We start from the raw sequence: 25,736 nt of genomic DNA, 5'->3' as shown, positions 1-25,736 counted from the left end.
ATGTACAAGGAGGGGAAATAAAGAAGAAAAGAAGGATTTTCTCTAAGTATCACTGTTACAGAAAACATTCAAGAAGTTTCACCAAAATGAACTGATGGGAAGAAAGGAAGGCAGACAAGTTAGCAAACTTATGAAGGTTACATTAAGAGCAGAAAAGAGTCAATTTACCTGACAACAGGTCGGGTTTGGATGTCACCAAACTGCTGCGTTTACCATTTTACCCACTTGCATTACTGGGGGGAAAAGTTTAGGAAGGAACATTCTCAAGGACTTTTCATAAGTTCTCACTCTTGCCATCGGAAAGGGGAGAAGGGAAGGTTTTCTCTGGATTGTTTGACTTTTTTGGCTCCTGAAAAGTTTTGCAAAGAACAGTAACAAAGTGTGAACTGTTAGAACACATTTCTGTAAAAAAAAAGGGAGAATAAGTCACACAAAATAGAACAATAACAAATCCCACCCAAAATCCACACATCTAATTTGTGTGTCATTGGTTGAAATAAATAAACAAAACAAAAAATTTTCAACTCAAATTGGAAATATGAGAGGCTTGGAGACTTCCAACAGCAGGCCAAGATCTACCATCAGAATGCTCCAAAAGTCACCCTCAAAGGTTAAGAAAGACTTAAATAAAACAAAAGAAAACGCAGCAAACTTCTGGTTATAAATTCTGCAGTGTCTGGTTTAAAACAATTCCTAGAACAGTGAAAAAATTAAAAATTAAAAAAGACAGTAGCAACAGAAGTTACCTGTCCAAGCACCTACTATTCCATAGAGAGAACAGGAGTGGGTCGTTTGTCTCACACCAGCCATAAAGCCCATAAACCTTCTCAAAAAGAGTGAGCCATGAGAAAGATATTGTACATGCAATTTGTTTTCAAAGTCTCTCTAAGCCCTTAAGGTCCCTTACGTATTTAACCAACAAATTTATGCAATAAGCGGGAGAAAAGATTCAGCAAACGTCACTGGTTACATTTGTTGGATTCTGAAGTCCAGTATAACATCTGACGAAGTATCTCCTTTGTGTCTGACATACACAGAAATTCCAGAGGTTACTTCCTAAGTATTACAGATGAAAGACAGCACACAAAGTGCGAGAAAACGCTCCAAGAGTCACCATCAGCTCAGAATAAAAACGTTAACAGTCCACATATGCATCACACATTGACACTGTTACAGATGAGGTGTTACAACATTCCAAGAAAAGTTTTATAAAACTCATTAAAGCATTAAATACAAGGCTTAAGACACAATCCGTACATTGACATAGCAAGACATCAATTATAAACATGGTAAGTTGAACAGAAGACAATCTCCAGTGTTACAAAGAACAAAATTTCATCAGATGTAGTTTAAGAAACTTATTCTTGCAAATAAGAGTTTCTAATGGGCTCTTTCAAACACTAAAATATACAAAAATAGTTGTATCACCATCAGCTGTAGTAGCACTATTGTAATCCAGCACTACACTGACCATTTTCTCAGCACATGCTTCCAAACCCACATACAGAGGTAGTGTTAGTGCAATTGTATGAAAGTTTAGCATGTGTTTTTCAGCATATGGAACTGAAGGAAATACAGTATATGAAGCTGACATCTGTAAAGTTCACCTTCAATGAGAAACACTGCCTGGTTACCACAGGCTAGATTTGTTGGTGTTTTTTCCCTTTAAGTAACAACAAGACATGCCTCTCACAGCCCCAGCCCATTCTATACATTTCACTATTTCAGGAGCAATGGATAAGTAGGGAGTAAATATATGAGACAAGTGTGCCCACTTGTACCAACAAACCCTCAAGCAAGGTTTTCATGCAGTATCAATACACATGTCCAAACAAATGTGCATGACGTCTCAAATCCTGTCTCCCTCCCTGACCACTATGCATAGACTTATCTCCAAACTAGCAATGGAAGCACCAACCACAGAGCAGCATCTTACCCAAAGGGAGCCAAACTGTAAATCTCTCAATCCACTGTTCGTCTTTCAAGAAATCTTATGTTTACTTCACAAATTTTACTACTGTGAACTGTAACCTGGACATTCTGAAAGGGTGATAGTAATGTAAAGTTCCTGTGAGCCACAAAATACTATGGAGACTCAAAAAACAGTCCAGAATATTCAGTTACCAGCTCTTTCCTCTAAAAGACACTTCCTGTGATAGAAATACAGAGGCCCCACTATACCAATTAGCACGTTTACTCCATGCTGTTATTCCACATGTGCTCAATGTGTGCCACAGCTGAAAAGGGAAGGACTGACCCTATCAGCTCTCAAGGAGTGCAGGCACTTACCAGCAAAAAGAAAAAGGAAAAGAAAAAGAAAAAAAGACAAACACACCAACACCCAAATTCCCCTTTAACAAGCAAGGGGAGAAGAGCCTCTGGAAGAGCGAGTTTACTGCTCAGTGACTAAAAAATTAGGTTTCTTTCATTTTCTGTAGTTCTGCAACTTTTCATGGAAGTTAAAGACCTTTATATTCTTCAGGTATAACCTGTGCGCTTGAAGGCTCAGGAAGAAACATTTGAAAATACCTTTACTGCTGAAGCTCTTTTTGTTGCTGGACCAGCTGGTCCACTCTCCTGCTTAACACCAACAGCCAACCTTTCACTTGATTTTAATAATAATATTTAATTCTACAAAAAAAAAAAACCATTTTATTACATTCCTTTTAAAACAAAAAAAACCAAACTGTACAAAGAAGCATGGTCAAACCTCCATAAAGCAGGTTAATACTGTTCTGTTTATTGCCTCTTGAAGACTCTCTGCATAGTGTCCACGAGTTGTGTTTAAGGTCCAAGTGAAGATAAAACAGCAGAGCAGCAGAGAGGTGAGGAAGGGCCACAGAGGTGGGCAGTGCAGAGCCTCAGAGGGTACATGGGACATGCTCCATTAAAGTATCCAGAAAACAGCAGCATTGCACACACACAACCCCCCTCCAAACAAACCCGATTTTCACAAGATTATTTTTCAATTGTAAACGTTTTACTTTTTTTTTTTTAAAAAAAAAGAGACTTATCTTTTTTTAATATATATATATATATATCTCTCTATAGTTCCAGGGCTTTATGAACCCAGAGAATGAGAAAGGAATGAAAAGGGAGAAGGAGCAGGAAAAGCAGGGGGAAGATAGGGACTGAAAAATGGACTCTATCTGTTTTAGTTATCTGTTTTCCAAAACGGCTCAAGGCTAATGAGAAAATGCACAGCTAGAAGGACTAAGGAATATCAGGCAGCCTGGAAAAAAATGAGGAGCTAAACAGCCAAAACTCAAAAAGAAAGAAAGCAAAGCAAACGCACACACACAAATACACACAAGTGTGTGCACTCATATCACACATATGTGAGGGTCTCGGATCAATTTGTTAATTGTTTGTGGACCTAGGTTATATACTTTATTTTTTTAAATTCTGGCTGAGCTCCCTTTTTTTTTCTTTTTTTTTTCCCCTTTTTTCCTTTTTTTTTTAATTTTTCTTTTTTAAATCTGCTGCATGTTTCCCAAAGCTAAGAATTGAGTATTTCTCCCCAGTTACACTCTTTGGATTTCTGCCAACATCAGCTTTTATGTTCAGTGGGGAAAAAGCCAGCCTGATAAGTATTGTATGAACTGCAGCTTTATTCTAAAGTACCTCTAGATGTCTAACCACTTTTAACCAACTTTCACTCCTCCACACCTTACGATGTTTCCCCCTCAAAAAAGCAAAAAATAAAAACAAAACAAAACAACACACCCCACCAATGTACAGGCTTTAACTCAGTGTTTTCTTAACAAATAATCGGCAGTGTTTTCACTTTGGCCACTGTTAAAGATGCAGGCATAGAGAAGGGAGTGTTGAACTAGCATGTATTAAAGAAAAAGGAACATTAACATTGCAGATCTCTCTCAAAAAGACTAAAACACTAACAAATACAAGCCAATGCACGTTCGCTTTAAACTAGTGTAATTCTTTTTCACATTGGATTAAACATTATTTTGTATACCAAACGTTACAGTGCTGTTTATCTCCTCCAACCATGCAAAAAGTAGTTAAAACGTGCCACTTCTGCCACAAATAGAATATGACCAACTCCCCTACATATTTTCTAAAATCAGGATTTGAAATAAGAAAAACGCAAGTACTAAAATCCTCCTTCAAAAGCTTTATAAAGAAATATAGACACAAAGCTGCCAGTTAATACCAAGATGGCACAAATTATAATTTGTACAGAAAGCTCACGTTAAGTCAACTGACACTTCTCTCAGCCTCATCATTTGAAAGGCCATATCCTGCAAGGTCAGAAAGTGATGACTTCAAAAGGATCCTGAACTTACAGCTCCCATCTACAAAAGCAGAAACAGTAAGTGTCCAGGAACTTTGAAATACCTGGTATTTAACATCTTAGACATCTTAACACATAGAGAATTTGAGGCACTCAGCAATTTACAAGATCAAGCCTTACAGAGGTAGAAGAGACTTAACTGGTGCAGCAGTTCACAGAAGTTTCTAGAGAGCTGCCAGACAGCTTTCTGAAAAATCTTCAAGTGTGAATCATGCTTCAATGCTTGCCTGTGAACACACATGAACTGCAATACATCTGGGGATCAAAGCAGCATCCAAATAAAATTTCCACTTAGGTTCTGAACTGAGCATCTTCATTAGAAAACTGATGCTGATGAATGAACACAATTTTATGTTCTGCAAAAAAGTAGGGGCAGCAATCACAGCACGCATGTCTCTTACTCTTGCTCTCTTGATTGACACCCCCCCCTTTCCTCATTCCTCTGAGCTTCTCTGATAAACAGCATTGCAAGTTGGTTTAAAAAAAATTTACAAGAGAGAGTTCTGTTGGTCATCTATTTACATGTGGCATCACTCCACAAGAAGTTTGATCTCATTGGCTAATAGCTGGTTCATGTTGAATAGAGCCCCCGGGAGCTTGGTGAGCAACTCTCTCTCCGTGGTCTCAGGGTCGCTGTCGACAGAGCTGGAGCTAGCACTCATATTGTCGACAGCGGCACTAGCTGGTGGGCCCAGCTCTGGCTCGCTAGTCTCGCTTGCCGTGGACACCACAGAGAGTAAGGACATGCGCCGCGTCAAGCGACCGGGGGTAAGGAGAGAAGCGGCATAGTCTGCTATGATACCAGCTACATCTAGATTACAAGCCTTGTCAAAGGCAATGAAACCTACATTTGCATTGGCCTCGCAGACGTAGAATGAACCGTCGTCCTTCATCAGCAGGTCAATGCCGCATACGTCCATCCCCAGGATGTTTGACACTTGCACTGCCAACTGCTTCCCTTGTTCACTCAGTGTGCACATCATCCCTACGCCACCTGGAAAAAGTGAAAAAAAGAATTGCTATCTGTAGTCTGGTCACAGGTGACTGCCATCCTCAACTGGTTGGTGCTTTTTGGTTGGGAAGCTCCAAAGTGAGCCTGCAAGCATACTGCTGATGACTCAGAAAGCAACCTCCTTTCCACAGTGACTACTAATAAACTTGAAGTCATAGCAGGATTTCAAAAGTTTCTGACCTGCCAAAGGCAGGTCAAGATTATGACTTCTTTGAAAAACAGTTAAGTGCTGACTTTTTAGTCAAGAAAGATATCATACATTTTTACTATCCTGGGATATTAAAAAGATGACCTAACAAACCACCCTTGTTCCTTCTAAGGTAGAGGTTTTCCATACATATTTGTAAGTTATCACAAGAAAGCTTTCAGCAAAATTAAACCAAGTGTTCCTGATAAGACTACGGCTCTAACAGACATAATTGAGGGGGACGGGTTAAGACATCATCTGCTCATGTCCCTCTCAGCTTGCTATCATAAGTTACCGTCTCTAAAGCAAGAACTAGGGAACATTTCTGTCTGAACCTCAACTAGTCCTGCTCACAGTCCCAGTATTAACTGACTCAGACTTCATCTATCATATCACTTAAGTCTAAAAAAAACCAAACAATAACAAACCAAAAAAACATTTAGCAGAAAAATCTTCCAGGCTATATGTCCTCAACATCAAGCAGTAACTAAAACCTCTCAGGCATTTTGACTAACCAAAACTGTACTACACATGAACACATTTTATCCCACCCGTGCTCAGGTTCAGTACAGTTTCAGTCAGGCAACCTCAACCCTCCTTCTACCCTCAGAAACCTCCCTGTCCTACACTCAAAGCTATGCAGAAACTCAGTTCTGTTTATGCTACACTCAGTACAGTAACATTCCTCTTCCTCCCAGACATGGTCTTTGGGGGAAAAGGTTGCAGGGAGGAGCCTGACAGACTTAAGGCAGCACAGCAGCTGCACAATGCAATCCAGCTGTTTATTGCCTTCAACAGTTTCCTCCCTCAACAGTTTCCTCCCTTAACACTCTCTTCTACACTCTTGCCAACTGGCTGTCTCCTCCACCTCCCTCAGTCTCGTCTTTTGCCTTTCTTCTTTTTCTGTTCCTCTTAACAGGATGAAATGAGTGATAACATGGCATTAGCATGACACTGCCACTACCATATCAGTTGCTCCATTTGTGTTCCTAGAACTTTCCCCTCCTTTTCATCAGTCCTATCCATCTAATGCTTCAGGCAGAGATTGTCTCTCCTGTGTTTGCTCAACACCACCTCACTTAATCCTCACTCTCGTGTTTCCTCTGTAAACACCCAACAGTAAGCACAATTAATACAAAATAAAACCTGCAGCTTATTTCAGTTGGGTTTGTGATTCTTCAACTGGATTGAAAAATTCTGATCAAAACTATGAACAATGCTTTTCCTACCAAGTGAGCAGTTACTCTGCATCCTCCCATCTGTTGAGCAGCGGAGCATGGTGCCCACCACACGGCCTCCTACTACGATGACACGTACATCCTTGCCATGGGACTCTTTAACGTATTTTTGAAATAAGTAAGGAGCATCGTGACGGATCAAATGGCTTAGGTCTGCCAAATGGTGCTTGTCTCGTGCCAGGAACACAGCTTTACCTGTATGAAGAGAAGAATATTGGAAGATTGGACGAAGCTACCGATTTGAGCTGCGTCAATGATTCAGCGTATAAAAGTAAACCCTCTGACCAGTATGCTGCCCATTCTGACAGGCCCCATCTGTAGCTTAAACCCATTTACAAATTCTTCTGTGGACATCAGTGTTCCACTGCTTCAGGGCTTCTAAGTGTTCAAGTACTGACAGAGTTGAGGAGTGGGGGGAAAAAAAAAAAAAGAAAAGAAAACAGCTTTAGATAAAGGAGGTGGTCTTGTAATTTCAACTCCTTTTGGAACAAGTCCTTAATGACAGAAAAAAGGAAGAAATACTTAAGAGCAGCAGACACTTAATAACACAGTTTTTCTCATCCAAGAGGACTGGACTCGCAGCCTACAGGTTTGACACGCATGAACCAAGGACATGAAACTGTTAAAACACCAGGCAGCTAAGAACTCTGAAGTCATTAGCATGCCACTGCAGAACCAAACACTTCCCTGTGGGGAAGTTGCTGAGAGCCGCTCTTCCCAGTACTTACAAGAGCTCACAATTCCAGAATGAAGCTGTGCAGCGGAACAACTACATGCAGAGGAAAACACCAGACTCCACTGTATCCAAGATAAATTAGCAGAAGATTCCACAAGACACGAAATGAATGGAACGTACTAGAATTTCAATTTCGAAAAAAACTCTTTAGGAATCACTAGCTTTTCTGCAATCACACATCTCAAGGACTTATTTTGTTTAACCTAAAACATGTCATTTCACTCCCCTTCATTTCTAGAGCACACTAAAGACTTCTTTGTTCTCTTCCAATTTTACTAATCTTGATGAAAGTTACTCCTGAAGCAGACTCTACCACTTTCCATCTCATTTCCAGCCTCACAAGATGCATCCCTTTCCATGTTTAGCTGCATTTCCCAACTCCTCTTCCACTTTCTTAAGGACTCTTTTTATGTATCACATTAGACTTATGTTTGCAATAAGGCTGCACTCTTTTTTTGTGGCAGGATTGTCACTCAACTATGCTACAATGTTAACAGAGTACAAAAATCAATTGATAAAACTGCCTACCTTAACTAAAGGAACAGAAATGCAGCAGTAGCAGAACTAGGAGAAATAATGTGGAAAAAGGAAAAAGATATGACGTAGGCGCCATCACGGAAACGTGGTGGGATGATTCACATGACTGGAGTGCTGTAATGGATGGCCACAAGCTTTTCAGAAGGACAGGAGAAGAAAGAGAGGCGGTGGGGTGGCTCTTTACATTAGGGAGTGTTTTGACTGTATAGAGCTTCAGGATAGTGATGATATGGTTGAGTGCCTATGGGTAAGAATCAGGGAAAAGGCCAGCAAGGCAGATATCATGGTGGGAGTCTGTTATAGACCACCCAAACAGGATGAAGAGGCAGATGAACTATTCTACAAGCACCTGGCTGATGTTTCACGATCGCTAGCCCTTGTTCTAGTAGGAGACTTTAATTCGCCAGATGTCTGCTGGAAACTCAACTCAGCAGAAAGGAGGCAGTCTAGGAGGTTCCTGGAGTGTGTGGAAGATAACTTCCTAACACAACTGGTTAGTGAGCCCACCAGGGGAGGTGCCCTGCTAGACCTACTGTTTACAAACAGAGAAGGTCTGGTGGGAGATGTGGTGGTTGGAGGCTGTCTTGGGCACAGCGACCATGAAATGAGAGAGTTTTCGATTCTTGGGGAAAGAAGGAAGGGGGTCAACAAAACCTCTACCTTGGACTTCCGGAGGGCGGACTTTGGCCTATTTAGGACACTGGTTCAGAGAGTCCCATGTGAAATAGTTCTTGAAAACAAAGGGGTCCAGGAAAGCTGGACATACTTTAAGAAAGAAATCTTAAAGGCGCAGGAGTAGGCCATCCCCATGAGCCGAAAGACGAGCCGTGGGGGAAGAAGTCCGGCTTGGTTGAACAGGGAGCTTTTGCAGGAACTTATGGGAAAAAAGAAGGTTTATGATCTTTGGAGAAAGGGACAGGCAACTCAGGAAGAGTACAAGGATGTTGTTAGGTCATGTAGAAGGAAAATTAGAAAGGTAAAAGCTCAACTAGAACTCAATCTGACCACTGCAGTAAAAGATAATAAAAAGTGCTTTTATAAATACATAAACAACAAAAGGAGATCAAGGGAATATCTCCATTCCTTATTGGATGTGGAGGGGAACATTGTGACCAGGGATGAGGAAAAGGCTGAGGTGCTTAATACCTTTTTTGCTTCAGTCTTTCACAGTAAGACAGGTTATCCTCAGGACAACTGCCCCCCTAAGCCAGTAGACAGGGATGGGGAGCAGAACAGACCCCCTATAATTCAAGAGGAAGTAGTTAGCAACTTGCTGTGCCGCTTGGACGCTCACAAGTCTATGGGCCCGGACAGCATCCACCCAAGGGTACTGAGGGAGCTGGAGGAAGAGCTTGCTAAGCCGCTCTCCATTATTTATTATCACTCCTGGCTAACCAGGGAGCTCCCAGATGACTGGAGGCTGGCCTATGTGATGCCCATCCACAAGAAAGGCCAGAAGGAGGATCCCGGGAACTACAGGCCTGTCAGCCTGACCTCGGTGCCCGGCAAGTCATGGAACAGATCATCTTGAGTGCAATTACACAGCACATAGAGGACAACCAGGGGATCAGGCCCAGTCAGCATGGGTTTAGGAAAGGCAAGTCCTGCCTGACCAACCTGATCTCTTTTTATGACCAGGTGACCCGCCTAGTGGATGAAGGAAAGGCTGTGGACGTAGTATACTTGGACTTCAGCAAAGCCTTTGATACCATCTCCCACAGCATTCTCCTGGATAAGCTGGCAGCCCACGGCTTGGACAGGTGCACTCTTGGCTGGGTCAAGAACTGGCTGGATGGCCGGGCCCAGAGAGTGGTGGTGAACGGTACTGCATCCAGTTGGCATCCGGTCAGTAGTGGTGTCCCCCAGGGCTCAGTACTGGGCCCAGTCCTGTTTAATACCTTTATTGATGATCTGGATGAGGGTATTGAGTGCACCCTCAGTAAATTCGTGGATGACACTAAGTTCGGTGAGAGTGTTGAACTGTCTGAGGGTAGCAAAGCTCTGCAGAGGGATCTGGACAGGTTAGATAGATAGATGGGCTGAGACCAATGGTATGAAGTTCAACAAGGCCAAGTGCCGGGTCCTACACTTTGGCCATAACAACCCCATACAGCGCTACAGGCTGGGGAAGAGTGGTTGGAAAGCAGCCAGGTGGAAAAGGACCTGGGGGTATTGGTGGACAGACAGCTGAACATGAGCCAGCAGTGTGCCCAGATGGCCAAGAAGGCCAACAGCATCCTGGCTTGTATCAGGAATAGTGCGGTAATCAGGACTAGGGAAGTGATGTCCCTCTGTACTCGGCACTGGTGAGGCCGCACCTCGAGCACTGTGTCCAGTTCTGGGCCCCGCACTTCAGGAAAGACATTGAGGTGCTGGAGAGAGTCCAGAGGAGGGCAACAAAGCTGGTGAAGGGTCTGGAGAGTATGTCCTATGAGGAGCGGCTGGGGGAACTAGGATTGCTTAGCCTGGAGAAAAGGAGGCTCAGGGGAGATCTTACTCCTCTGTACAACTACCTGAAAGGAGGTTGTAGCAGGGTGGGAGTCGGCCTCTTCTCCCAGGCAACTAGCGACAGGACTAGAGGACACAGCCTCAAGCTGCACCAGCGGAGGTTCAGGTTAGACATTAGGAAAAATTTCTTCACAGAAAGGGTTATTAGGCATTGGAATGGGCTACCCAGGGAGGTGGTGGAGTCACCATCCCTGGAGGTGTTTAAGAGAAGACTAGATGTGGCACCTACTGCCATGGTCTAGTTGACACAGTGGTGGTGTTAGGTCAAAGGTTGGACTCCATGACCCCAGGTCTCTTCCAACCTAGCTGATTCTGTGAACATGTGAAGAAGAATTCCACCAAGTGCTCCAAAGCCCAACTGGAGCAGCCTCTGCTTCGTCAGGATTTTAGGTCTCCACAACACAGAACACTGCTTGAGGAAGATGGAATTTCTCATCACAAAGACAGTATCAGAAAGTAGGCTTAAAAGCCATGACAAGAAAGCAAAAACCGCATGTGCCTTCTCCCATTCCCACTTTAGCTCTCCCACAGGCACTTAAGAATCCTCCTGTATTCCTAAAACGGCATAGGAAGAATGATGACTTGGAGGGGAACTACTTTGTTCTTGGGAATTATGCAGCATCATGACATCTTGGCAAAAATAAGACTGGCACATTTGCTACAGCAGCACACTACGCAGAAAATGGGCCTAATAGAGTATGACTTTTATTCATCAGCCAGGACCTGTGACCATGTTTGCCTGGGTTTTTTTAAATACAATTTGCAAATGGCTGCTCTTCAAATAATTTGAAAAAGTTTCCTCAACTCTCTTAATGTGAAAGGATATGTACCGTGCGTAAATTTGCATTAAAATGCTTGGAATTTAAAGTGCAAAAGCAAAACTTGTAAACAGAGATTTACATGAGTTCTGGCTAAAAAAGGGAGAACTGCCAATAGCTGCAAATTCTATAATTATTTAGTAGATCTTAACAAGAGGCAGCGTCAAGTCAAATTCACTGTCTCAGATACTGCACAGTTGTCAAATTCAGCTTGCTGCAAAGTCAAACTTCAACTTGGCTTCATAGCTCCACAAGCACTTTAAAATCATATAAACATGTACTACTGCCAACAGAAGCAGGTCTGATCTTTCTCTGTCCCAGCCTTTTGCTCCCACTCTTCTATTACATCAACACAAGCATTTGTGTGAGTAAATGATAATTCATGTAAGGAATTAATCCAAGTAAAAATAACCCATCTACATTCATCCAACATCACTTTCTGAATCCATTTACTACATGGCTACAGAAAAACTCGTGGCAGCAGAAGAGATGCACCAGAGCAGCACAGAATGGGAACAAACTGAGAGACAATAAGAAGAACGAAGTGGTGGCTTTTTGTTGCACTTCTGTTTAAGGTAACTGCTGGTTTATGTGCTTAAATTTTGGTTTCAGTCTCTTTTTACTTCTAGTATTTATTAAATTGGTTTTAAAGTAAATTAAAAATAGTGAAACCTCCTGTGCAAATAACCTCTGAAATAGATTTTAAACCTGGTATCCTTTAGTAGATCACTATCTAACGTTAAATGAAATTGATGTATTGTTTCATATTCAACAGTTAAAACAAAAGACTAATAACAGAACAATTTAATCCGAACCTGCTGTATTATCACCAGCACTGGCAAGAGACATTTTTCTGAAAAACAGAGATCCAGTTTGACAAACAAATACATGAGATTTTCTTTAAATCAGAATCCTAAATCTAGACAAAGTCAAGTAGGAAAAAAGTCGTTAAGACTGAATGAACTAAGATTTTATTTCTTATGCCTACTTAGAAACATCCCTAAAATCCATGTAGGCTTCTCGCTACTTCCCTAATGCCAGACCTTCCATTATACCAGTTCAAAGCTTTCCTCACAGAAATCACCAATGCACCAAAATTTTGAACCCCTATTCCCTCTGCTATTGCAAGACTAGGTTCTGCTACATTGGTTCCCAGTGTTGCAGCCTACTCAACAATCAGAAGTCAAAGTGTGGTAGAATTCAGATGTAACGCTAAGAAGACCAACAACTAATAGGTAACTATTAATAACTTCTTAACTATCATCCCTTGATGAGATAAAATCTTAGAGAGTGCTGCTCAGAATACTCCTTGCCCTCACCCCTGACCTCACACCCACCTCGGTGACCCCGCGTGTTCTTCACCACCATAGGGAACTCCAGCACTTCCGCCTCATCAATCATTTTCGCAAAATTCTCATGACCACCTGGCAAAAAGAAAACCAACAACATTATGTGCTACCAATCTGGTGTGGCCAAATTGGGGATGTAATTGCCACACATTCCTCCCACCATTACAGCTTAGATAATGCAGAAAAAACTATCAGTTAAAAGGAACTGGGTGATGGAGCATGATCAGACTTTGAAAGAGTTTGTAATCCGTGGGATACTAACTCCTGCTTCCTTTGAAATGGAAGACACAAGTTGACAAAGGCCTGTTGATCACAACCCCAAAAGGCTCAATCCAATCTTCCAAATCTGAATGCCCCGGTTCTACCATCTTGTTCCAGTTCATGCCTTTTATCAACTCCCACCTTTTCAAATGTCTAGCAGGAAAATAGTACAGACATAACACCAGTAACAGTTCCATCCAAACTACTAACCAGGAAAACAACATGGAATACAAAGACAAGGCATAATCCAGAGAGCAGCAACAACCCAAATCTTGTCACTCCACCTCCACCCTTCCCAAGGCTTAAGTCTCCTTTATCTCATTCTCCCTATTTCCTGAAGCAGTATTTCAACCTTTTCATCTCACTGCATCTGTAATGATGCAATTAGAGACTACTACTTAGAGAGTAGCTTTTAATGACCATTCACATGATTATGGTTGATACTTCAAAGTTATTTCAGTTCAGTTCAATTCACAGAAGGCTGACCACAGTACAAGAAATACAGAAGAGAAAGTCAGCAAAGGGATGAGACTCCTCTAACAGCATGTGCAGTAAAGCGCAGAAGTTAAGCCAAGACACTGGTCACAAAGCCAGCAGCAGCCATCACTACCCTGCCATGGATTTTAATACATGTCATGGAATAACATGTCACTCAGCACATCCTGTTTTTCTTGGCAAAGCCAGCTCTCACTGGTAACTTGATACTTGTGTTAGAAAAAAAAAGTCATGCTTCTGTCAAATTCCAGAGGCAGGCATTAAAAGAACTGGCAGGGAGTTACGAACAAACAGAGATATTCTGCAATTACCCCATCATTCGTGGTCTCCCCTTTCCCCCTCAAAAAATTAAAAACTCATTCCTTTCTCAAAGAGCTAGAGCAACCACATCTATAAAGAAAGGGTATGTTTCTTCTGAAATGTGTTTTCACAGTAATTAATAGAAATAGTAATTCATAGTAATTGATGGAAACCTATGTTTTTGCTTTTGTCAAGTTTGTTCGTGTTTTTGTCAAGTTCCCATTATAAAAGCCTATTGGTGCAACCACACAAAGGGGAGGAAAGCACTGGTATTTGCCAAGAAGGAAAGGAAGGCTGAGAGGTATCTTCAATTCTTTAATATATTGTAATTAAAACCAGAAATAGCATCAGGGTAGCTCAGACAACTGGTTCCTCTAATCTAGCGCTCTGTCACGAACCACAGACTCCAGAGGCATGCACAAGAAACATAAATAATTAACTGTTCTGGTGGGAAAGAAACCCCAAACAATTGTTAAAAGTTGAACACGGTGTCCTGTGCTCTTTTTGTCCTTTCACAATAACTAATAAATTTGCAGATATTTTTATTCATACAGAAGTTTAATCTACTTTCAGATTTTACCAAAGTCTAGATCGCTATAGTATCCTATGACATTTAGTTCCCCAAATTCTTGTCTGTTGTTTCAGGCAATTGGAAAAGAGTTCAGAGTGTCTTCGTAGTAACAGCCAAAGTCAGTTGCTTGGGAGGCTGAGGTACAGTTAAAGTACTCTTCCCAAAGCATCACAGCTAATCAACTAAGCCAAAAACAGAATCTGAGTGTTGTGACTTTGATTTCCTTTTCTGGTTGCTGAACACTTATCTGTGGAACTGGCCTCATGCTACTTAACTCTATGGATTTCCAAAACTTGTCTCATATCTTTTGCATTGCAAAAGCACAAATTATGGTAGGCAACTATGCTATCCTTTAGACCCAAAAGCCTTACCATATGAAAAAGTGTCTGGAAGAGGCACACCATGACCAGCAAGCTCTTGAAACGTCCAGAACTTGTTGACACAGTTGAGGATGGCTTGGGGACGATTCATCAATCGACAGCCCATCTTTTCTAGGTGGCGAAGGACTGTGATATCGCTGTCACTCTGGACCCAAGGCGTTGGTACACGCACAACCACTACTTGCGGGTAAGCAGTAATGAGCTCTCCGTTCACCCGGAGACCTAAACAAGGAAGAGAAAAACATCCCGATCAACTACAAGGTCTTCAGGAGAAGGTAAACAGGCAAAGAAATACTGTACTATATGTGATCACAACAGAGATACCAGACTTCAACAGTGAGCGTTAAAACAGCACAACTCTCCCTAAAATGCATCTTGTCAGTTGTGCCATTTCATATATGTCACTCTTAACCCACTTAAAACTAGGACCAGGCAAAGAACAGACTGTATTAGGGCACGCAATCTTAGGCTCCTTCCCAGGGTGAAGGACTTTTTTTATAGATTGACACGTCATCCTTTCCATGGGTGTCAGCTGCACACTACATTGACATCAGCAGTATCGATTGCTCAGGAGGTTCCTGCCTCCCACTGCTGGTTCTTGCCTACAGGACAGTTCATACCTTTCCAAGTCCCAGCTGTATTGATCCCTCTGTTTATGGTATCACATTACACAATATATTGCCAAAGTAACAGGGATTACATATGACCCTTAAAAAAAATAAAGCAGTATTTTTAACAATGATAATTTCAACAATCTGATTTATACTAAATAAGTACTCAGAAATAACTTTACCAGCTAACAGGGCAGAACCCTGTGACATCATGGCAGGAACTAGAAGGAAAGCCAGCTTTGCCACCAAGACCAATGTATTACTTAATCATGACCTATAGTTTTACAGACTATGTTTCTGAAAAAGAAACACTGAAAGACATGCTGCAGGAATGGGAATACGACAGGATTGGATGGAAAGGCATGATGCTTGATGAACATAGTCTGGCATCTGAGGATGGGAAAACACAAATAGGATTTGACATTCACTTTATTTGCCTTATGTTCAAAGTAAAACTTTCAGACTTCAGTGTAAAATACACAGCTTACACTGCTGTCACCACCTTAATGGTTAAAAAAAGAGAAAGAAGGTGAGATGAGAAATCACAGTGCATCTGCATTTCTGTGCCTATGAAAGGCCAGCTGTTAACTATTCAGATCTAGCCCAAATACTTCCCTGATTAGCTCTATTCCAAAGATGTTACTTTTCAAATACAGACTTACATCTACTCAACCTGAAGACACATTGCCAGGCAATGCATTTCATTTCAAGGTGCATTTGAATCAACTGGGGGGGAGAAGGGAGGATGTCCCCCTCTCTATACTTCCTCTTTTCTTTTCTTCTCCCAACCAGGATGTATTTTAGAGCTTGCCTTAAATATAGTGAAGCAACCACCTAACTCCGAAAACTGAAATAGAAATACACTGCCCAGTCCTCAGGAGGACACAAAACCACACTCTGGAAAGGCCAGAACAGAGCCATATCCAATACAAATCCCTTTTTCCAATCCCCATTGCCATAATTGTACAGAGATGAGAAAACACAAGCAGACGGGTGCTCTGGCTGCTCACCTCATTAGCACCAAGCACTGCCGCATTGCAGCTGACATGACTTGCGTGTTTAAGCAAGCAGGCTTCAGGCACACACCATTTTACAGAGGCATCTCAAGCAAGATTAAAAACAAGACACTGCTAACAACCTAAGCAGAATGTGAACATCAGGAAATGGACTACCATCTCCTTTAGCCAGAAAAGGAGTACAGATTCAGCAAGCAAAAGATTTTTAACTTATTAGTCAGATTCCACCTTACACATGTGTTATCTCATTTAGGTGCATGCCCAATTACACCCACTTTTTGCCACTGTAATTGCATGCATGTCTTCATCCACGTGCAAGCTGTGTAACAATCATTTTAAAAAGGATTACATTTTCTACAGAGCCCCAAAACTGCCACTGTATCTTTGCTGTGAACCAAAACGACATAGTTTTCTAATTTATAATCTCTCAGAGTCTATTTTGTTGTTTTGCTTCAAAGTCACACCACATGCTGAAGTTTTGCACCATGGAGTCTGAAAAACGACAGTTTAAGGAGATGTATATGCCTCACCTGGAAGTCTCCTGAATACCTGCATTTGACTTGACTATCAGACTGGTGTAAATTCAGCCCAGGCCACCATCCCCTCCAGAGTGACTTTGGAAGTACAATGATGTTACCAACAGAACAATCTGTGCTTTTGTTCCAGATTCAGTCATTTTCTCTGGTCTGGATGCTGTTCTCCTCAGAACAAAAAAAAATTCTCTCCCCTTCACAGAAGACAGTTTACAAAGAGAAGACCTACTCAATGAAACGTGTAATTCGAATCACTACTACTGACATGCACCACAAAAATCAGCTGCAATCTCCCAGCACCACCGTGCTGCAAACAGAAGCAGCTTTATTGCAATAAAAAGGAGAGCCAGATTCTGCCATTTTGGAACAAGCTTGCACTCAGCATTCCATCCGAGTAGTTAACAATTAGATTAATGGTCATTACTGCTGGGTGGTTGATAAAATAATATTTATTCACTATGATGTGCTGAAAGCAGTAACACAGAAGATATTAATGCATTCAATTAATTTATTTTCCAAAGAACTAATTCATAAATGCAAAGAGGGAGAAAGGAAGTAAGATGTGTTACAGAGATGTTACTTAAAGTGTGGTTAACAGGTAATCAAACTTTTTTGTGAAAATGGAGATGAACTCTATTTCCTTTGCAGTAATAATACCATCCTGGTCCCAGAACAGGAGTAGGGGGTTACACTCACAGTTGTCTGTGGACAATCAGCCGACCTCACAAACACACAGAAGGCAGATGTTCAGATCATACAGAAGTACCTTGAGAAATAACAAGATGGTCCGTTTGTTGGCTCTCTCGGCGGATGCCCATGACATTGCAGACACGGCAGACAGCTATACAGTCCTTTGAAGGACCAATACTGAGAACCAGGAAAGGGAAATTTCATGCTTATCTAATCATGTGAACTTTACCAACATATAACAACCATTTTACCAGTGCCTGGGGAACAATTTCTTAGGTTATCATAAAACATTTGGGTATTCTTTGACCCTATGAGATAAAGACTCCCAAACTGGAGTATCACACTATAAAAACAGATGTAAATCCTGCACTTGAACAAGACCTGTTCTTTCACTCAGTACCAGCGTTCTTTGTTCTTCCTCTGCAAGATGAAACTCTCCAAAATGGAATATGGTAGACCTTTAACATTATACAGCAAACATCACAGTATTCAGATGAAATTGAAAAAGGAATTTTTGCAATGCAAACTTCAATCACCTGGGAATGAACTTGACCAGTTACACATCCCTCAAATAAAGGCAAAAAGACAGCTCAAAGCAGCACACGGTCTAGTGGAAGGTGTCCCTGCCAATAGCAGGGGGATTGGAACTAGATGATCTTTAAGGTCCCTTCCAACCCAAACCATTCTATGATTCTATGATAGAACTGAGTGGGTAAACGCATGATTCCTCATCAGTTGGCCCAACCAGTCCTATTACTTTTCATTCCCAAAGAACAGCAGATGAGCTTAAAGTGCCAAGTAGTTGGTCTCTGCTAAAAAGACTTATTTTGACCCAAACAGATTAGAAGCCATCACATGAACCAATGAAGTCCACAGCAAATGGACACAGCATTAAACTCTAGTGAACACAGAAGAAAGAGGCAGACACTTCTATTGCTGTTACCAGTGAGATCAGAAGACATGTATCTATACCCTACGAAAGCTCTTGAGACAGTAACATCTAACATGGTAGAGCCTATTTACAGCAAGATACTCAGGATGACAGTTGCCTCTTGACAACTTGATTTAGTACAATTTTAAGGTGGATGCACATACTTCGGGAAGAACACAAAATTCTGGAACTTCCCAGCCCTCATTCATGCATGCGGGGTTTTTTTAGTACCTTCTGTCTTCTTCCCTATGACAAATTTATCTCATGATCATAATTTCTCAATTAAAAAGCCTCACTCTTAAGAGAGTTATCATTTAGATGGCACACATTCCAAATTAAATGCCTTGAAATACAGAGATACAAACAAAACTGAGTTATCCTGACTTAACAAGTTGCTGCCCATCAGCTAAGACTCCTAAGCTGACTATGTGCTTGTTCCCATCCTACAACAAAACACAAGGCAAAATGCTTGACCTTAAGCTTTGGCGAAGGGATTCTCCAATAATGAATCTCACTACACAACTGGGACAAGCTAAGTGCCCAAACACAGGCATTGTAACAATATCCCGTAAAGCCTGCAAGCCAAACACACTTCTGCAAGTCAATCACAATCACAGCCAGAATATGTAAATTCTTAAACTGCACCCTCACACCTTTTACAACCCATAAGCATTGGTGCTTCATCTACCCAGTTATCCTACTTTCTTGTGCTTTAGGAACTCTAAGAAGCACTTCTGCATTGATGGCATTATGGATGGCTAAAAAGGATCAAGATTTCAAGAAACTGTGTGGTTTCTTAACATCTTAATTCACACCCAAGCAGCACTTTAAATTGCTAGACATTTTTGAAACTCATTCTATTCAGTTTGCACTCTACACAAATCCCTTCCAATTTCTACAAGAATCAGTTCATCAGCAGATTAACAGCTACTGCAAAGCGGTATCTCATGTCCAGTTTGCATGTTAAGAACAATTGTAATTTCAGCTGAAACAATGCAAATGTTTTCACAGAAGGAACATAGTTTCAGGAGATAGGTCTAAAATCTCAATGATTCGCAAGGACATCAAAAATAATTACAGAGCTTTTATAGCTCTCGTTATAGCAAACATGGGGCATTTTTAACAAAAAATAAATCTCAGTAACAAAATATTTTATAAAAGTATTTTCATTCTAAATTACAATTTTGGAAAACAGTCAAAAAAAGCAAACTGAGTCACCGAGATCATGAAGCACTTAACACTCAAATTCACATCTTCAATACAGCATATGACTGTAAGAACCACTGGCCAACTTCTTCAATAAAATTGTATGATACAAAGCTAAATGCTTGAAGTATTTAATACACAAGCAGAAGGAGATCTGGGCAGGCTTACATGTAAATCAAATTACTGATATCAAGCTTCTATTTTTATACAATTTGAATCATCAGGATCAACTGATAGACTATATATAGAGACGAAAAGACTAAAGTAGCTGGAAATGTCAGAAGCTATGGTCTGGGGAAGAAATGCAAAGGACACTGACATAAGAGTAACGAAGAAGAAACTTTCTCAGGGAGAAATACTACGTTTACATTTGCTTCTATACATACATTAGAAAAACCTGTATCAGTAAACAGGTTTCCATAATGAAAAACACCAAGCCTGCCAATCTGTGCCTGAAGACAACCGATAACTGCCCATGGAAGTTCATGACCTATCATACCACGTTTCTGACCAAATGGATGAAAAGAGCAGGAATGATACACAAAAGGTGGAATTGTAGACGTTCCCTATTCAGTGCTGCCATGAATCCAGCAACATAAAACATTCTAGTCATTAAGCCTTCTTCTTTCAAACTGATTTCCAAATGTATACATTTCACAGAATTTACCAGAGAACTGTGTGACTATGAGAAATGCCCAAAGGTGACAACAAAGTTAAATTATTCTTTGAAGAGCGTGGATTGCTACGAAAGGAATCCTCACCTGTGGCCACAGGTGCCACAAGCAGCCATTTCTCAGAAGAAGAATTTAACTTCAGTGACTGCCTCTGTCTTTGGCGAAACCCCTAATAAATGACAACTGCTCTGAAATATATAAGTAAAACAAAGCAGCAAAAAATGTTTCAGTATTCAGACAGATCCAGTACGTGGAATACATTTCTAACAGGCATAGCATAGAAGTGGAACAATGCATGGTCATTGTGCATGCAGCTTTCCAAAAAACAAAATTTGAATCAAATTTTCAAAAGCACTAAACATACACCAGCTCCCATCACACTCCCAACAGGAGCTAATAGGGACTGAGAACTTCCAAAAACATTACCCAAATTTTCCCCCAGAGATCTGTATGCTATCCTGAAAGTCTCCAGCTCTCTCAACTTCGTTATACCAATTTATTCATCCACCCAACCACGGAGATGCTAACGTTTCCCAAATGAACAGTCACTCAGCAAGCATGCTATAATGAATTCAACTTATTCAGCTGGGAAAAACAGGCTAGCCTTCCATCACACAAACCTTTCCTTGTATTTCGAGGACATCACATTCTACTACCTGCTTTTCCCAATTAATCAGTTGTTCTAACAAAAATCACTGAATTTTTCTACAAACCTAGACCCCTTCCTGTTCTCAAAACAGTGCGTGCATTACTGTTTCTGATTCATTCGTCCTCCTGATATCTGTCAGCCACAAGACGCTGCATAATACTTGCATTAAAGTTCTAAAGTGTTTAATAATTACTTGCAGCTTACCTGTAGAGAATTAAATGTGTTTCATCCTAATGGCCATATAAAAGCAAGCTTAAAGGGGAAATACCCCAAACTTTAACAGCAGATTACTGGCAACAACAAAATATATGTTCCCTCACCAAACTCAAACACAAGTAGATCTCTAAAATTTTTAAAACTCAGCATACTTTGAACATACATTCTGCCAAGAGAGTTGCAGAATTTAGGAATAGTTAACAAGAGTAGAACTAACATTAACAAAATACTATTCTAAACCTCAAAAGCTTGCTGCAGTATCTTGATTTAACTTTACATATGTATCTTACAAATCAACTGTAAGCAACATAAATTCCCACAAATTGGGTGATACGGAGTAAAGTATAGCACTTTAAATGCAATTTTATTTAAACTAGAATTTAGCCTTTGAAGAGCAGGTAAGCACTGAATTTTTAGAAATTCACTGATTTATTAACACCAAACTATTTAAACTTCCCCCTTTGGAGCTGCACAGGCATTTTCTCCTCTGCATCACTTACCACCTCACAGCCACAGTTTATTAGTTTGAACACTAAGTTGTCACAACTTTTCCAAAATTTCACTGCCATGCAAAAGCCCCTTTGATATCGACTATTACCGAGCTATTTTTTACTCTACCGTACGCAGAAACGGATTTCTACAATAGTTCTGTGCTGGGTGTTTTAAGTTCATGCTCTCTCCCTTCCTACCCTACTTACTAGTTTTTCAAACCAAATTAACAAATGCTGGCATTTAACCCGATGGGTTTAATATGACATCAATCTCCTTCTCCACATAAACTTAACAAAAAGGCTTTCTCACCAAGATACACTTCCATAGCTCAGCAGTTCAAATGAAATCACACCTAACGGAGACAAAACTGATCTATAACAGTACTATGCCACTCTATTCTGAAACAGAGAAATAAAGAGGACCAGCTTCAGTTTCAATTTGTAAATTCCTAATGCAAGCATTGTGAAAACTTTCACAAAAGGCCACTGCTGCAGCTCCAAAGAGAAAGCAAGCAGGTACCCCAGTTAAACCGGTTCTACTTCATGTCCTTTCCTGGACTCAGAGGACCTCTTCCCTTCCCCAGGAAGAACAGAGAATCATTCTTAGAAATGCACAGGCTATTGAAAATGGTGAAAAACTTTGGAAGGGTGACAATGCTCAAAGTGATTATGGCCATTCTGAATTAGAGTTTTTCTTCGGGCACAAGGGGGAAACAGACCAGATACCTCTACGCATACCTCACTAAATCTATACTAAGCAGACTGATTATGGCTAGATCTGTGTTTCTGAGCTACGTTTCTAGTCATAATACATTATTTGCTGATAATCCCAAACCACAAGCACCTCCTCAGTCATGCATAAATGTGAAGTGAATGGACCCAAATATAAAAGTAAAAGGTATATTACAAGCACAAATTAATTCTAGACCACCATCTTTCTCTGAGAATTGATTTTATGGTAGGTATATTAACATGGAAACTATCCTGAAATCATGTTAAACCCTTAGCTACAATTATATGTATATAAACACACAATTAAGAAACTTTGCATCACTAACAAAAACCAATACATTTCCAGAGACTACTTAAAATGTTGTAGAAATTTTCACATAATTGTTGTAGAAGTTCTCATGAATTAAGCAAATAAGAATCAATAGAGATGAAACAGAATTAAGAATAGAATAATTAATATAAGTCTATCTGAATAAACACAGGTGGCTTTTCACAATCCATGAATATTGTTCTCAAAACTCCTTTGTATAATCCTGACCTATGACTGAACAAATCATCAGTCAAGCTTAATGAGTAGAGAAGCAGAAGTAGGCCTAGAAGTATTAATTTCTGATGATTTTAGTAAAAAGGATGTATGGTTAACCTTTTTAACCTTAAAAAAATATAGAATACTTAGAAATAAGAATTAGTAGAAATAAGCTTCTAAATAGACTTTAGCTATTTTAGGTTAATATTTAGGAGACATTGGCAGTAGAAACCAGACTCTGGTCAACCCACATCAAGATGGGATGCTGATGACAGCAAGAACATCAAGGATGGGGTGTTGACCGAAGCCAAAGTGGAACCAGAAAATAAAGATCAGCTGACCAATAGAGAAGAATGGACTTTTGTGGACTCTTGACAAATGAAGAAAGAGGAATTGAAATAGTTAGTGGAATTTTAACAGAAGTTCGTGAGAAGTTTGTGATGTAACTACTTATTAGTTTCTATATAAACTGACAGTGAATTTGAGTCAGGTGCCATTCACTGCGGTGGTGGTCTAACTCTGAGCTGCTTCAATAAAGAATCAGCAAACCTAGAGACCTGGACTCTGCCAAATTTTCTTTAACAAAAAGACATTCAAACAAGTATAGAAAGAAATACACTCTATTTCAGCCCTATTCCCAAACATGGACACTTTGGTGGTATAACTGTTAAGATGCATTTTAAATGGAGTGCTATAAAAAAAAAGAAAAAAAAGGTAAAGAAAAATGCCACAAAGGAGAAATCAAAAGATTCATTAAACCAAACAAAATAGTGTTGGAAAAGATGTGATTTCAAACACCTTGAAAAGCCGATTTTCCCACTGAGTTTTTTTAAAGTTCTCATCACATATCTACTTTTCTCATTTGCTCCTGTGCCAAGTTAGAAGAATATGACAATTCTTCATATTAAGAGAAAACTCAGGCTCACAGTGTTTATGTATCCTGCCCTCACTCACTACCTGCCTTTAAAATGCATTTCCAGCAACGGCACTACAAATACTTTCTTTCTTGTTTTTACATGCAAAAAACAAAAAACCTTGAGTTTCACAATCAGTTTAAGCCGATCTGATCTAAGCCAGAGCTGACATACACAGGAACAATCTTGTCTTTTACCACACTACCAGCAATGTGCTCCCACCATCTCTCCTTTGTCCAGGTATTAGTGACCAAGAGGAAGCCAGTTTAGTGGGGGGGCGGAGGGGAAGCGGGGAGGAGAAGTATGAAGTTTTCAGCTTGCATAGCTTCGCAGTTGTTAGTTACCAACATTGTGAAAAAACATATCAGGCATGACTACAACGAGAACACCACTGTTACTTGGAATGATAGAAAAGTATTAAATCAGCATAAGCCAAAAAAAAAAGTGAAACTAACTTTGGGGTGTGGTTTCACGACGTAGATGAGAAAACAAACTGATCACCGAAACCAAAGGAGGCAGTCTCACTGACCTGTTCTGACCATGCAGTTCCACTCTCCTTTGCTTCATTTCTGGTACCTGTCTCATCCTCTCAGGGAGTTAGGTCAGATAGCTAATTTTGCAGAGCACCATTCAGGGTTTTTTGCGCTCAGTTGCTTACCCAAGACATCTGTGAGGCAAGACCTCAGTTAACCAGATCCCATACTGCAAGAGCAAGAGGTGGGTACGCACAGACAAGGAGAGGTGAGGAGTAAGACAGACTGCCGTTTGGGCAGTGAAAGTCCAATCAGTTCTAACATCTCACAAATCACTACACTCTGACACAAACACTATAAACCAGCCCAAGTAAGCACTGCCACTAAAAGAAACAGTCCTGCTCTTTTGTTATTGCAGCTGCTGCTTCCAGATCCCACGATGCCTCTCCACTTTACCTCCAAAAGTATCTGCACACCTACATGATGATCTGAATCCACAGGAAAGAGAAGGCAGCACATAAGCAAAACCATGTAGGTAAGAAGCCTTCCTCTACTTCCTTCAGTGTCAGTGTCATCTTAACATTTTCTGCATCTTAAAATCTTTCAGATGTGTTCTGAAGTAGATCAGGATTGTAGAGATTATTTGAATTAGCAGCAACAGGTTCATCAGCCACTGCTACTACCAAGCTTGTTGCAGCATGCTTAAAGCAACTTTTAGTTTTCTTGAAGGAATCTCAATCAAAAACAGACAAAAGCAAGATAGTCTAACCTTAGTAAGAAGTAAAAAAATTAAAATGGAACCAAATGCATTTAGTATCTTTTACAATGTTTTAGCCATTAGCTGCTTCTCTTCAGAGAAGCGAAAAATTCTTGGCCAGAAGAAAGAGAACTACAAACGCAAAATACAAAAAGGTAACAGGGGAAAAGCAACATTTAAGAAACTATATGAAAGGAAGCTCTCAAGAGGAATTTAAAAGAGGTTCTAACACAGCACTTTTCCTATCTGCTTTATCAACTTCTTGTGTTCTTCTCAATCATCAACAGTGTTAAAGGCTACAAAGTAATTCCAAATTTTAAACTCAGAAGTTTGCTTAGAGGAAAGGTTTGAGTCATTCCTTTACATATTAAGACTACACACTTATTAAAACAAGGAATGCCTTTTTGATGCATGCTTACAGTTCCCAAGTTTGACAGTAACACAGATTGTTAACAGTAGTATCCACAATCAGGAAAAGCTTGCACATAGTAGTAGTGAGACTGTTCCAGTGCTATCACACTGATTCAAAGGCTGTGTAGACCATGGGTGTGGAAACGCTGTGCCATAACTTCAGTAACCCCACCTGCTCAAAAACAGTGCAAAGGAATGC

General features: G+C 40.4%; 1 protein-coding gene across 2 annotated transcripts in view; it reads right to left on the bottom strand.

Moving 5' to 3' along the window:
• Positions 1-305: 305 nt before the first annotated feature.
• Positions 306-25,736, bottom strand: part of RIMKLB (ribosomal modification protein rimK like family member B) — a 59,499-nt gene continuing 34,068 nt past the window's right edge. For both annotated transcript variants that reach the window (XM_068402003.1, XM_068402002.1), the window contains exons 4-7: positions 14,699-14,929; positions 12,689-12,775; positions 6,744-6,947; positions 306-5,309 (exon numbers count right to left, since the gene is read on the bottom strand). In XM_068402003.1, the coding sequence (XP_068258104.1) occupies positions 4,846-5,309; positions 6,744-6,947; positions 12,689-12,775; positions 14,699-14,929 (986 nt within the window). In that variant the 3' untranslated portion in view covers positions 306-4,845. The remainder of the gene's footprint in view (positions 5,310-6,743; positions 6,948-12,688; positions 12,776-14,698; positions 14,930-25,736) is intronic.

This window comes from Nyctibius grandis, chromosome 5 (assembly GCF_013368605.1).
Source record: "Nyctibius grandis isolate bNycGra1 chromosome 5, bNycGra1.pri, whole genome shotgun sequence".
NCBI classification, from domain to species: domain Eukaryota; kingdom Metazoa; phylum Chordata; class Aves; order Nyctibiiformes; family Nyctibiidae; genus Nyctibius; species Nyctibius grandis.
This window is presented reverse-complemented; position numbering and strand designations above follow the sequence as displayed.